The sequence below is a fragment of the Sminthopsis crassicaudata genome, chromosome 4 (assembly GCF_048593235.1).
Source record: "Sminthopsis crassicaudata isolate SCR6 chromosome 4, ASM4859323v1, whole genome shotgun sequence".
In the NCBI taxonomy this organism is placed as follows: Eukaryota; Metazoa; Chordata; class Mammalia; order Dasyuromorphia; family Dasyuridae; genus Sminthopsis; species Sminthopsis crassicaudata.
Genome location: NC_133620.1, coordinates 456,350,892 through 456,365,536, shown reverse-complemented (window position 1 = coordinate 456,365,536; position 14,645 = coordinate 456,350,892). Strand labels below are relative to the sequence as shown.

At 42.3% G+C, this 14,645-nt stretch overlaps 1 protein-coding gene across 4 annotated transcripts in view; it reads right to left on the bottom strand.

The window, feature by feature from the left end:
• Nucleotides 1-8,590, bottom strand: part of AKAP10 (A-kinase anchoring protein 10) — a 49,947-nt gene extending 41,357 nt beyond the window's left edge. Inside the window, exon 1 of one of the 4 annotated variants that reach the window (XM_074263908.1) lies at nucleotides 8,301-8,590. In XM_074263908.1, coding sequence (XP_074120009.1) covers nucleotides 8,301-8,322 — 22 coding nt within the window. In that variant the 5' untranslated portion in view covers nucleotides 8,323-8,590. The remainder of the gene's footprint in view (nucleotides 1-8,300) is intronic. The other 3 variants (XM_074263906.1, XM_074263909.1, XM_074263907.1) reach the window with 3 other exon arrangements.
• Nucleotides 8,591-14,645: the final 6,055 nt, after the last annotated feature.

Below are 14,645 nucleotides of genomic sequence, written 5' to 3'. Positions count from 1 at the left end.
GAAAATAAACATATAGGCCATCAAGAAGTATGTACTTTTGGTGATGGTCTGTATGTTATTAAGGAATCAGCCCAAATTAGAAGAGACTCATAATCATGTTAGCCACAGTGACAAATTTGGGGGCCTCGCCTATTCTCAAATGAAATTAGACATCCATGAAGTAGTGAATATCAAAACAGGTTTAAGCTCACGAATACATGTGATCTACTACAATAAAGCTAATTAGGGCAAACACTTAACTTGGCCTAAATCTCTCTGGGAATGGGTAAAATTAATTTTCATTCCCATGTACACAAAATAAATACATACAAAGGTCAACTATAAAATAGTGTATTTTGAGCTGGAAAAAACCTTAGACATCATCCAATCCAACCTCCTAATTTTATGGCTCAAGATAGAGATTCAAAAAATGACCTGTCCAAAGTTAAACACATAGTTTAGTGGAACCAGGACTATCAGACAAATTCAATCCTCTTCTTTCCATACCTGATGACTGTTATTCTACTTGTATATACATGCCATATCCTGCCAAAAGAACCCAAGGTTCTTGAGAGCAGGGCAATTATCATTTTTAAAATATTATATCTCTATGCCCAGGCCAATATTTTGAACACAACAGGCACTTAATAAAATAAATTAAATTAAATTTTAAAAACTGAAATTTGAGGGAAAAGGTTGTGGCCAAAAATATTCCAAAGATCTTAAATGATATAAATTAACCAATAAGCATTAAGCATCTATATGCCAGATACTAGGGAACACAGACATTCCCTGTCCTTAAAAAACCTATATTCTTCTTGGATGTGGGGAACAGTGGACAATATGTACATATATAAATGAGATATAAATACTCAAGGGATGAAATATAAGTGGATAGATAACATTTTTAATAAATTACTATGTTAATTACATTTAAGGTTCGAAAGATGAACTATTTAAATATAGGTTAAGCTGGCTAAGGAAATGAATTACTCAAACCTTTCCATTAATAGTAAGAGTACTTAAAAATAAATCCTGTGATCACAGTTTTGCTATGGTGTCTTTCTGAATGTTTTAATGAGAAAGAGAGAAGGGAGAAGATGTCAAAGCTTGGTGATGAATCCATCACAGAATTCAGGAGGGCTACATCCCCTAACTACAACAATATTACTTCAGAGAGGAATAAGAGCCAGAATTCATTGCAGTCATTCTATCCAAATCACTACAATATTTAAAGGCTTTATATGATTAAGGCTTATATATTTTCCCAAGTCACCTATTCTTTCCCATGTCTATAACCAATATCTGGAGTCCTCATTACAGTACCTGGATACAGCACTCTCCTAGTTTCTTTGCCTCCATCTACTAAACAAATATTGGGTGCAGTCAATTTGCCCATAAATTATTTCAAAAACTGAATTTGTTCCATTGTGACTGGTATATCAAGGAATATTTTTGTTCATAACTTTAAATTCAAGTTTGTTTCTTTGCAATTTCTTCCTTAAAGGTCACTGTCCCACTTCACAGTAAGTCTTGAACTTCAACCCTTCAGAAGCCCACTTGTACAAGTAAACTTCAGGTTTTTTGTCAAAATAAAGTGCCATAGCCTTTTCTGTAGTGGCCAGAAACTGGAAAGTGAATTGCTGCTCATTAGTTGGAGAATGGCTGAATAAATTGTGGTATATGAATGTTATAGAATATTATTTTGCTGTAAGAAACGACCAACAGGATGATTTCAGAGAGGTCTGGAGAGACTTACAGGAACTGATGCTAAATGAAGTGAGACCCAAGAGAACATTGCACACAGTAACAACAAGATTATACAATGATCAATTCTGATGGACGTGGCTCTCTTCAACAATGAGATGATTGAGACTAGTTCCACTTGTTCAAGGATGTAGAGAGCCATCTATACCCAAAGAGAGGACTGTGAGAGCTGAGTGTGAACTACCACATAGCGTTCTCACTCTTTCTGTTATTGTTTGCTTGCATTTTGTTTTCTTTCCCAATTTTTTTCCTTTTTGATCCAATTTTTCTTGTACAGCAAGATAATTATAAATATGTGTGTATATATATTGTATTTAACATATACTTTAACATATTTAACATGTATTGTACTATCTACCATCTAGGGGAGGGGATGGAGAGGAGGGGATAATTTGGAACAGAGGGCTTTGCAAAGGTCAATGTTGAAAAACCATCCATGCATATATCTTGTAAATAAAAAGCTTTAATAAAAACAAACAAATAATAAAAAATATAACAAAACCAAACAAAAATACAAAGTATCACATTTATTGTATATATTCTGGGGCAGTAAGATTAGTATGAATCTAGATTGCCTCATCCCCCTTTCACTAGGCCTGCCTAACACACTTTTGAAGCCCAGTGTGGGAAAGGAGTGGCTTCAGTGTTTAGTGTATTTTTTTTATGTTTTTAAGTATTTAACATATATAACAAGATGTTATTGTTATTATCTTTATTTTAATGTGCCACTGATGATATAATACCCTAATCCCACTTTCCCAGAAGCTCTGTGGTTTTTAATCACCCGATGTTTTTTGGAGATGCTTATGTCAGGTTAGAGCCAAACCCAGTGCACCTGTGAGTGTAAGGCACTATGGCAGATAGAACCCTCTGGGAGTCACATAAAAAAGTTAGACATGTTCTTCCTCCTCATGGAGCTGAAAGCCCGACTCTCAAACATCTCTTCTACCAACACCAGCTATTTTAAGCACCACTTTCATGACATCATTGCTCTGTCCGAGAAGGGCCCAGGGCCTGCTACAACCTATCAACTCAATCCCCATTCCTTGGCTGGCCATCAGGACCTCGATCCTGGGTAACAATTCAACCACAAGCATTCTTATTTTCTAACATGTCTTCTCTCAGCTTTAAACAAAAGGATTTGCTTACCACCTCCCTGAAATGATGAACTGGCTTTGTCCAGGCCACTCTTCTCCCAAAATCCTTTCTAACCTTGGTCCATTTGACTATTTATCAACTTAATTAATCAAATTATTTGATTTATTTATCAACTGGAAAAGGGCTTGTATTATAAATTTGAGTCAATGGCAAATGGGCTGATTGGTGGAGACAGAGAGTGAGTTTTTGTTTTTACTATAGTCTGGCCTTCCAACAGTCTGAGGGACAGTGACCTGGCCCCCTATTTAAAAAGTTTGAGGACCACTGCTCTATGAAAAAGCCAAGGCAGGGATTATCAATCAGAGGAACCAATTAAAGATTTTAACCACTATCCAAAGTTATGCAGTAATAGTAGAGCCAGAGTAAACAAGCCTGAGCCCCTGGTCCTCCTCCGCTTCCATACCATTCTGTATTTCAAGGAGATGAGGGACTGGAACTCCACCAAAACAAACTCAAGGTGGAGAAGCTTGAGAGCACTGATACCCATACCTGGGACATGAGAAGGGCAACTGTATGTCAGACAAGAACCCATTTCCACGAATCATCCTGGGCAAGCTCTGTTTCTGTGCTGTTTGGCTCACTTTCAGGGTTTTCAAAACGTTTTGTCTGTTACTGTGGTTTAGTTTTGTTTTTCAGAGTTTGTTTGCCCACCCTCTCATTGGTTCTTATTCATGAATCTTGTTTTTATGTGATGGAATTTTTTTTTTTTTAAGCTATGGCAAACTTTGTTTTAAAACCCATCACCAAGTCATTACCAACACAAGACCATGGACCATTCCTAGACCATTCCTATGCCCCAAAACCCTGACCAACAGAAGGAGAAAGATGAGAAATCTGTAATGTGTTTTCCCTTCTGCTTGCTCAGGATCATAGCATCAAAAATCAGCACAGCAGCAGCAGAGCCCAGGTATCAATTACTATTTCCTCAAGGATTCACTCATTACAGTGTCTTAAGCAGGAGTGAACTCTAATTTCCCTATTTGGGATATGTTTTTGTGTTAAAGGCAAAGTAAAAGCCAATATAATTCTAACTGCACTGGGCATGGCCAGCCATCGAAAGCTTCCCCAGGATTAAGTGAATTAAGGCATCTAAACAAAATTGACCTCATTTGACAAAAATAAAAACGTTAAAAGATTCAAATAATGCAACAAATGTCACAACTCTACTTTATTCTCATTGTGGCTTTGACATTTGTAATCACAATTACATTCCTTAGCAGCCAGATCAAAGGTTGAATACATACCATGACAAATGAGTTGTTAAACAATGGGTATGATTCTCAGAACTGAAGAAAATGTATTTATAGATTTCATAATAAAAGTTTAATTTTCATAATATAGCTTTTTCTAGCACACAGGAAGTGAACATTAACAAACAAATCTTAGAAAGCAACTTCGGTGTAACTGGTTAAATGAATGAATGTACTCAAAGATCTACTTTCAGCACAATTTCTAAATGAGCAATGATGCAGACAAATTCAAAACTGCAGTCTCAACTCTGCCCAATATTTAATTCCAACCATTTCCTGGATTTAGTGGGGCAAAACAATGCCTTAAAGACAAACTGTTTTTTAGCTTTCTTGTGTGCACACTACGCATAGGACAGTAAATAAATTTCAGGTATAATGTTCCTTCATTTCCTTTATACATTATCTTGCTTTCACCTGACTCAACATAAAATAGAACTCATTCTGCTCAATCACAAAAATTACTATTAAATTCTACACTTTGACAACTTCTTTTAAAGACCAAGACACACACACACACACACACACACACACACACACACACACACACACACACACACACACACACACACAGAGCCCTCACCCCTCCATGCAGGATAGAATAGAAGAGTTTTAAGAAAAGTTTTTCTTTTCTTGGTTCTCTTGCCTTCTTCCGCCAACAAAATGTAAAATGCATCCAGTGCAATTATCTTTGACGTAACTCAAAATACTACAAGCAGATCATTCATGAACCACTGACCTGGGAAATCTTCCAAAACCCATCAATAGAATAAGATCAGTCTTTAAAATGAAATCTTTAGGTTGCAAAGCAAGAAAGCATATCTTAAATTTTAAACAACTACCTAGCAGGTATCAAGGCCTCCACATTTATACAACTAACACTACACTCTCTGAAATACTTACCAGCTATTTCCTAAAAGCAAAAAATAGAAAAAGAATGAGCAATTCAGCTTTCTGTACAATGGTTTACATTTCTTTGGAAGAAAAGCATTTGGTTTTAAATTATACTATATTTAGCCCAGCAGGGTAATTTCCTAAACCAGACACCCTTTAAAACTTGAAAATACAGTTTGTAAACTAAAACAAAAACTATTTAGGATACGAATGCTTTTCTTCCAAAGACAATGTGAGAATATCATTAATGTATTAAAAAACTAGGACCATTCAGTTATTTTCTATATGGAGACAAAAAAAACTTCTCTCTAGTTTTGTTATTGCAGAAATATTAATAACAGTAGATTACTACCATTTGGTCTTATTTTAGGTGATAGTGATTTGTCAATTTCTTCTAAAACTTGGTTCCCCACTTCCATTTGTTCTTAATACTACTAAGAGTCAAACTTTTCTAGGGGAAGTGTTTAGTTAAAAGAGAAATATGAATACTATTTATGTTGCCACTACCTACGTTTAACTAACCAACTAGCACATCAGCTAAAAATCTTATAGATGAACAATCCTCTGACTCAAAGATCCTAATACTAAGGATATTGCTCTAGGGATATTATTAAAAGATAAAAAATATTCATAGCAGGTTTACAATAGCAAAAATTAAAAACTAAAAATCATCTAATTCATCTGGGAATGACTGAATAACTTGTAGTAGATATAACTGAGTAATTTTTTAAAAAGTGAAAAATGACAATTAAGTGTCGAAAGCCTTGTAACCAAGTGGAGTAGATAATAACAAAATTAGAACACACATATCATACTAAGTCTATATTTTAAAAAAAAACTTTCTAAAATAACAAAATGTTGTAAGTAGAAAGATGGATGGAAAGACTGAAAAGAAAGACAATGCAAATAAATTACTTTGCAAAATAAAAAAATGCTACCTTAAGTCCAAAATATATATACAAGTTTCATTGTGAGTTAAAAAAGGATTAGATTCCATTTTAAGTAATGAAACAAATTTCAAGCCCATTTTACTACTTTATTTCTAAACAATAGACCACATAAGAAACCTCAGTATTTGCATCTTTTCACTTGTGAACAGAAGGCCTGCCCATATTATATGACATGATACAAAGCTTGAGGAAAAACAAAAAATAACTTCCCAGAACTTTCCTCTGATAACATTTTGTCATTTTTGTTTCAGATACGGGCAATTAATATGTTCAAACATCATGACCTGACTTCACTTTAAAGCACACATTAAACATGGCTTTGCCTTTAAAAAGACATTGAACAATAAAACCTGCTGGCATTTTCAACAGAAAGCTGACTAAATTAAAAGTCATCTGAATTCTAACTTCTGGCAATGTGCAAGTCTGGTACCTCAACTTGCATAACTGTTAAATTGGGATAATGCCATCCTGACCCCCTCCCTCACAGGGTACTGCAAAGATCAAAGGAAATAGATGAAAGCATTTATGAAAAAGACTCAAACCCTATACAAACACAAGGCACTGAGATTGTTGCTAATAAAAGCAGCCAGATAGATTTGTACAAACTGCAAACTTTTGGTAAAAGGATATTTTTGCTAATAAAAAATGAGAATTGCACCTATTTACCATATATTGGATTACTTGCTGTCTAGGGGAAGAGAGGGAAAAAAAAAATTTGGAACAATTTGCAAAGGTAAAAGTTGAAAACTATTTTTGCATATATTTTAAAAATAAAAAGCTACAATTACAAAAATAAAGGAAATCCTTTGCACACAGCTCACCAAAATTGCACCTCATTTTTAGTTCTACTATGTTTTCTCAGTCATGTCTCCAACAAGGCACCGTCCCGGGTACTTAGAATATAGACACAAGATGAAAAACCGCCCCGACACACAAGCTGAGTTTACGTGGAAATCTGAGGGAGAGAAACAGCTGCAGGCACAGGCAAAGTTGTGGCTGGAAGGGTCCTGGGGGGTCTAGAGGCAGAAAACAGAAGCATGCTCGGGGGGAATGGGGGATGAGCCGTGCAAAAGCAGGAAGTAATGGGGGGCTGGACTCAGGGAACACTAAGTGTTGGCCAATGGCTTGCAAAGGGAATCATGCAAAATAACGCAGGAAAAGTGGGCGGGGGCCCAGAGGGTGAGGGGCTGTAAAAGGAGTGGGAGTTTTATCTCGGAGGTGATAAGAAGCCTCCGGAGATTCTCGAACTGGGGAGTCCTCCGCCAGGCCTTAGTTTGGGGGGAAGATTATTTCGCAGCTGTGCAGAGTGGGGATTGGAGGACAAGAGTCCAACTCAGAGCCAGGGCAGCAGTTCAAGTGACATAAAGAGGGTCTTAGACCGGGAGCAGAATATTCACAGGACTGATAAGATGACAATTACTCAGAGGACCAGGAAGAAACTGACGAAGAACCGAACCGAGCAAGCTTCCTAACTGCACAGGAGTGGTCCGTAGGGGGGAGCACCCACAAGTGCTCCCATCCCCAAAATAACCGGGCTCCTCCTCCTCGCTCCCGGACCCGTGCGGCTCCGATCACTCTAGCACGCCGCTGGCCACCGTAGCATCCCCCACCACAGCACCAAACCCCCAGACTGCCCCGGCCAGATCGGAAGGAATCCTCAATTCTGAGCGATCACCGGGACCGAAGTGTAGTTTGGGGTTTTCTACTGACCCGCTTAAGGATAAAAAGTACTGACCGCCCTCGGGGAGGTGGAACATTCCCAGAGATGGGGGCAGGGGGAGCAGCCCCCGGACGAAGCCGGTCAGCACCCAAGCCTCTTTAATGATTTATAACAAGGTCCGATGCACAGGGGCTTCCCTGAGCGCCGAGCACGAGACCCTCCTCGGGGCAGAGCATCTTCCCCTCGGCCGCAGCCGAGATCAAGGAGCACCGTGAAGCGCCTACTGTGCGCGGGGCGCTGCGCGAAGGTCACTCGCGGGCTCCCGGAGCGCCCCCACGGCAGGCAAGCGCCCCGGGGCGACCTTGGCCGGGCGGCCTGCCCCCCGTTCCCTCCCCGAGAGAAGGGCTGGGCGGGCGCGAGGGTCGCTCGCTGCCCGCGCTCCCGCTCGGGGATTTCCGAGCGCTAGGGGCCCTGGAGGCTCCAAGAACCTAGTGCAAGACGGCGGTCAGTCAGCCCGGCTGGGGGCCGGCGCGCGCTCCCGCACTCCCGAGCCCGGCCGGGCCCGGCGCAGAACAGCGCGGGAGTCCGCCCCGCTCCCGGAGTCGGGGGCCCGGCCCCGCTCCCCGCCCCGGCCCCGTCGCCTACCTTTCCGCCGGAAGAAGGCCATGGCGGGGCCCGGGTCGGGGCGGAGGGCGCGGGGGGACTCGCGCGGGGGCAGCCCCGGCTCCCCTCATTCAGTGACCGGTCCCCCCCGCCGGAGCGAGCGCCGGCGGCTCCCGCAGCGGCCTGCCCAACTAACCCGAGAGAGGCTCCTTTCTCCCGGCGCCACCGGCCCCGCCACCGCCTCCCGCTGCCCGGGTGGCCGCCACAGCCGCCACCGCGGCCGCCATATTGTCAACAAGCCGCCCGCCCCGGAGTTCCGGCCCCTTCCCGGCGCGGGGCATCACCGGGAGGCTACCGCTTCCCTCCCCCCCCCCCCCCCCCCCACCGGTCAGGACTCCGCCCCCTCCGCCTCCGCATACCTCTCCGCACATGTGACCCGCTGTCGGGCCGCAGGCGCCGTGGGTCAAGGGCGGAACGTTCCCTCCTCCCCTTCCTCCTCCCTCTCCCTCTCCCGCCCCGTGGGCGGGGCTCCGCTCCTTTGACCTGCTTCTCCCAGGCCTAGCTCTTCTGGGCAGCATTTCCCTCAGGTCCGAGATTATTCTCCGCGCTGTCAAAGTATGTCTTGACAAGTTTATCTGAAGATAATAAGTCTTCTTTAGGATCCCTTGTGTTTTATTTAATGAATTTAAAAATATCCCCCTGATTGCCCAAGGGGGTCCAGAACACCCCCCAAAAGCCAGGTTTACAACGCCCTCCCTCCCGGGAGCCTCGCGCCGACCCCCCCAGAGCAGCCCGGCTAATTACCCCGTTAACAGCATAGTTAATAAATCCTGAAAATCCAAAGTCCAGCCGGGGGGCGCGCGCCGCGTGCCGGGAGGGTCAGGGCCGCAGCACCCCGCCGTGGCGGAGCCGGGAGCACGGACACGAATGTACGCAATTGTACGCAAAGGCCTTCAGTGAATTCCCTTCGAAGCAATGACGTCAGTATTAGATATTTCCCAATCAATCAATCCATCAACATTCCCACTAAAAACTCTCTGCCCTCGGGCGTTTATCCTCTAATGGGGAAGATGACACAGTGGAAAAGGGGAGGAAGAGGAACATCTGCCAGGGGGTAAGGAAGTCCTCCCAGTCCCACAGTACAGCGGAGAAGGATGAGGTGTCTGCTTCTGCTGAGGATGTTCGGCGGCCCAAGACATTTACTACGTCATTAATCCCAAGCGCCTCCAAAATAAAAAAAAAGAGAGAGATTTGGAATTCATGACCTCATCCTCCCATGGGGGAAATGAAGTCCTAAGTAAGCTGGTGGAGGAGGCCTTACGGGATGTGAGGTGATCCCAGTATTGAGGATCCAAGGGCCTGGCGGGTGACGTGCACCAAGGGGGAAAGAGATTGGATGTAGTCACTGACAGAGCGACTTCCCGGGATCTGGGGCCGGGATTCCAGAAGATCTGGGCTACAAATTCAGGTCTGGTGTGGAGATGATGCAGCTAGGGGGAGGAGGGCAGCGTCTCTGACCCCTGCCAGGACCGGGTTCTAAGCATAAAGTTTTGCTGTTGCACTTAGTTCCCTATAAGGGGGGAGTGAGGGGAGAGAAGCGTGGAGAGAAAAAGAGAGACAGGAGTGAAAAGGAAAGAGGGAGAAAGAAGAAGAAGAAGAAGAAGAAGAAGAAGAAGAAGAAGAAGAAGAAGAAGAAGAAGAAGAAGAAGAAGAAGAAGAAGAAGAAGAAGAAGAAGAAGAAGAAGAAGAAGAAGAAGAAGAAGAAGAAGAAGAAGAAGAAGAAGAAGAAGAAGAAGAAGAAGAAGAAGAAGAAGAAGAAGAAGAAGAAGAAGAAGAAGAAGAAGAAGAAGAAGAAGAAGAAGAAGAAGAAGAAGAAGAAGAAGATTGATGATGTGATGATGAAGCTGAGGAGGAGAGCCAGAGAAAGAAAGAAGCAGAGATGGAGAAATATAGGTGAGAGAGACAGAAAGAGAAAAGAGGGGAGAAGTGTAGAGAGCTGTCGTCTCCAGAAGCTGCCGGATCGCTCTCTAGGAAGAGATCTGCTGTGTCTACTCAAATCTCTCAGACAGATTCTTCTTCCTGTAACGAACCGTTGTCTCCAGGTAGTTGCTGTTAACTCTTGTCCAGAGAAGTGACTTCCCTTCCTGCAGAGAGCTGCGTCAAGCCTGATGTAATGCAGAGTCTTCTCCTTGAATCCTGGCTCTGAATCTCCTCCAGCTCTTATCCTTCTCCAGGCAGACTGACTTTCCAGGCCCACTGTTGTCTCTTTTATCCTCCAAGAGAATGGGCGTGGGATAATGCAAGGGCTTCTGGGAAGAACCACTTCAGCCAATGAGCTTGCTCCTTCTATCAAGTCAACCTGAATTCTCACCTTGTCACTGTCCAGACAACCTGAGTTCTCACCTAGTAATCCTAACATCTCCCCCTTTCTTTTGATTTAGAACATAGGACAGTCATGACCTTGAAACATAAATCCATCAATATGGGAAGTATTACAGATAATTATATAAATGACCTTGAAACATAAATCCATCAATATGGGAAGTATTACAGATAATTACATAAATTACATAAGCACATAGTAACATAGTAACATAATACATGCTAGAAGTATATAACAAATAACATAATCAAATAATCATAAATTGAAAATTTATAAATGTCCATAAGTCCATTGTCCATTAGTCTCATCTTGTGTTAGGAAATCCAATGATTCCTGCTGGTTTTAAAGTTCTTTAACAGTCTTTTTATTAGCCATGCTCTTTCGGTGTAAGATGTTTCTTAGATCTTCTCCTTTATTTTGAGGTCTTTCTCTTTTTCTGTCACTCTCTGATGGACAAGGCGAATATGACTTGTTGGCACCCATCTGATTCCTTCTCCATCTGAAGAAATACAAGCAAACCCTCTCTCCCAGGCAGCTAACCTATCTAATTTCCTTCTATTTACCACTTTCTAAATCTCTTCTCATCATCCGGCAATTACATTGGAGTTGTTTGCACTGGACACAGCCCTGTTGGTTTAAAAGGCCTGTATTCTCCCCAAGTGTAATCCATTTTTGCAATCTGATTGCCTTTTGGCTGACTGATTGGGTAATCCCTTTCTGCCATGTGATTGCTTTTCTGCTGGTTGATCAAATCAGAGTCCTGACCTTCTAAAGGCTCTTTGGGTGTAACATCAGCTGCCATCATGCCCCAAGTCTTTTTTGCCTGGGGCCCTGGACCTGGGCCCCTCATCCCATTTCCCTGAATTAATCTACACTCTGATGCCCAATGGAGTCCTCTGTTGCATTTTGGACATGGGGTTTTAGGTCTTCTCTCACTCTGTCTTCTCACTGTATCTCCATATCTACACTGAGCTCTTAGATGCCCAATTTTTCCACATTGAAAACATCGCCGAGTTTCTCTAGAAGGCCCTTGCCAGGAGGGACCCTGTCTTTCCACATTCATCATTGTCCGGGTGTAAAAAGCATTTGTTCCCACTGTAGCACAGCGTCTTATGATCTCCTCTAAAGGAGCATCTTTGTCTAATCCCCATATAATTCTTTTGCAAATCTCATTGGCATTTTCCTTAGCCAGATGTCTGGTCATTATTTCTGTAGCAGCATTTTCTCCAATAGTTCTTTTGACAGCAGTTTGCAAACGTCCCACAAAATCTGCAAAAGGTTCATTGGGACCTTGCTGTATTTTAGTGAAAGCCTCTCCCCGATCTTTCTGTCCAGGGAGGATACCCCAAGCTTTTATTGCAGCCTTAGCAATTTGTTCATATATTGTCATGGTATAATTAATCTGTTCCGAAATATCTCCATACTGACCTTCACCAGCTAAGTGCTCAAAAGTGAATTGTGTGTTAACTCCTATTTCCAAATTGAATCTGACTTGAATTTTACATAATTCATGAAATTCCGCAAGCCATAGCAAATTTTCTCCAGGTTCCAGACATGTCCTTGCTATGGATTTCCAATCATATGGGGTTAGGACTTCATAAGACAAACCATCTAGTAACATTTTGACATAATCTGATGTAGCCCCATAAAGGGTACAACCTTTTTTCAAATCTTTAATTTTATTCAAATCTAAAGGTGCATATCTTCTCCTTTTTTGACCTACAGAGTCAATATCTTCAATCACAGGATATGCATGTACAAAATCACTTATATCCTGTCCTTCTTTCTTAGTTTTAACCATTGCTTTTTCTAATCTTGTCATAAGCTTAGGCTGCTTCACAGGTGATTCTGTTTGTATTTCTGCCTCTTCCCCTCCTTCTTCCTCCACCTCTGAAGGTGGGGTTGATGTGGGCCTGTAAATAATCTGTTCTCTAGGCAGGGTTGAAGCTTCTTCAAGAGAATCATACCATAATTCCTCATTTAAATCCTCTTGCTCTAGGGAAAGATCTTGATCTTTCCTTTTTTCCTCACACTTCCTCCTCTGTTCATTTTTAGAACTTTTACTTCTCCTACAACTTGCTTGATAGTTTAAGGCTAATTGAACTATGTTGTAGATATAAAATACTTCTGCAGAAATTGAACGAGGCCCATTTTTTGCATGAATTTTTTTCATTTCAAATCCCACTAGCTTCCATTTATCTACATCTATCTTTTCTTCCTCTAAGAACCAAGGGGATGTGCGTCTTAATGCAGCCAAGAGTTTAGCAATCTGTACCCAGGTTACAAGTAAACTCTGCTCCTCAATTATCTTGATTATACTCTCTATAGTACCACTCCTGAATGGGGGTGGAGCTGAGGTTGCTTCTGGGGCTGGGGTTGAGTTGGCTGAGGTCCAGGGATTGAATTTAGCTAACATGTGCCCCATTTCAGCTATAAGAGATTGCTGGTTTAGCCCTTAACAAGTTCCTTATTTATCTATTAGCACACTCACTTAATCTTTAACAAAGTTTCCTTGTTACTCACGGTTCTGGGTCAGAGAGACTGAGATCTGGATGGGAGGCTTTTCCACTGGAATCAGGACCGTGTCTGTCCCTGTTCAGGCGCCAAATTGCGAAGGTCTGGTCTAGCTCCTCTTGTCAGGATAAGCAAAAGTCCTTGCCCCACGTTGGGCGCCAATTGTAGCGAGCTGTTGTCTCCAGAAGCTGCCGGATCGCTCTCTAGGAAGAGATCTGCTGTGTCTACTCAAATCTCTCAGACAGATTCTTCTTCCTGTAGTGAACCATTGTCTCCAGGTAGTTGCTGTTAACTCTTGTCCAGAGAAGTGACTTCCCTTCCTGCAGAGAGCCGACTTCCCTTCCTGCAGAGAGCTGCGTCAAGCCTGATGTAATGCAGTCTTCTCCTTGAATCATGGCTCTGAATCTCCTCCAGCTCTTATCCTTCTCCAGGCAGACTGACTTTCCAGGCCCACTGTTGTCTCTTTTATCCTCCAAGAGAATGGGCGTGGGATAATGCAAGGGCTTCTGGGAAGAACCACTTCAGCCAATGAGCTTGCTCCTTCTATCAAGTCAACCTGAGTTCTCACCTTGTAATTGTCCAGACAACCTGAATTCTCACCTTGTCACTGTCCAGACAACCTGAGTTCTCACCTAGTAATCCTAACAGAGAAGGAAGGAGGGAAAAGGATACAGAATGAGGAGAGGGATAGAGAGGGAAAAAGAGAGAAGGGGGAGGGAAAGAAGAGGAAAGGTGAGAGAAAGAAAGAGGGATACAGATAGAGGAGAAAAAGAGAAGACAGAGTGAGGGCGTGGAAGACATAAAGACAGAAAAGGGAAGAAAGGGAGAGAGGGAAAAAAGAGGAAGGATAAAGAGAGATCCAAACGGGTAGAATTCCTGTCTGCTGATTGGCTAAATCAAAAAATATTTATGTTCCTAGTCATTCATTCAATATACAGGCATTATTCATTAAGAACTAGTTGCATCCCAGGCACTGTGCTAAGTACAGGGGATACAAAGAGAGGCAAAAGACAGTAACTACCTGCATGAAGTTACTAGTCTAATGGAGAAGACCATATAGGAACAACTATGTATAAATTAGATATTTGCCAGGTAAATTAGGAGAGAGGAGAAGGCTTTAAGTCATAGGGAAGGCATTAAAATTGAGGAAAACTAGGAAAGACTTCTTGATCACAGGGGAATTGAGTTCCCTGAAGTGAAGATGAGAAGGAGAATTCCAGGTGCTAGGGAATCTATTTTCAGGAAGTCGGGGTTCCTCCTTGAGCTTTAAGTTTCCCTTTAGAAACTAGTTAAGCCTTTGTTAATGATGAATCTAGAAAATTTCAGGGCAGGCTTTTGCCTCTCTGGAATTTAAATATCAAGAAGGCTGTTTCAATCAAGTGGATCTGAAAGGATTTCAGACTGAAATAGTTCTATTTTTCAATATTTCCTTGAAGAAAAGGAAGCTAGACTTGGGACATCATGATCTTGGATCTTCACAGTTACACAAG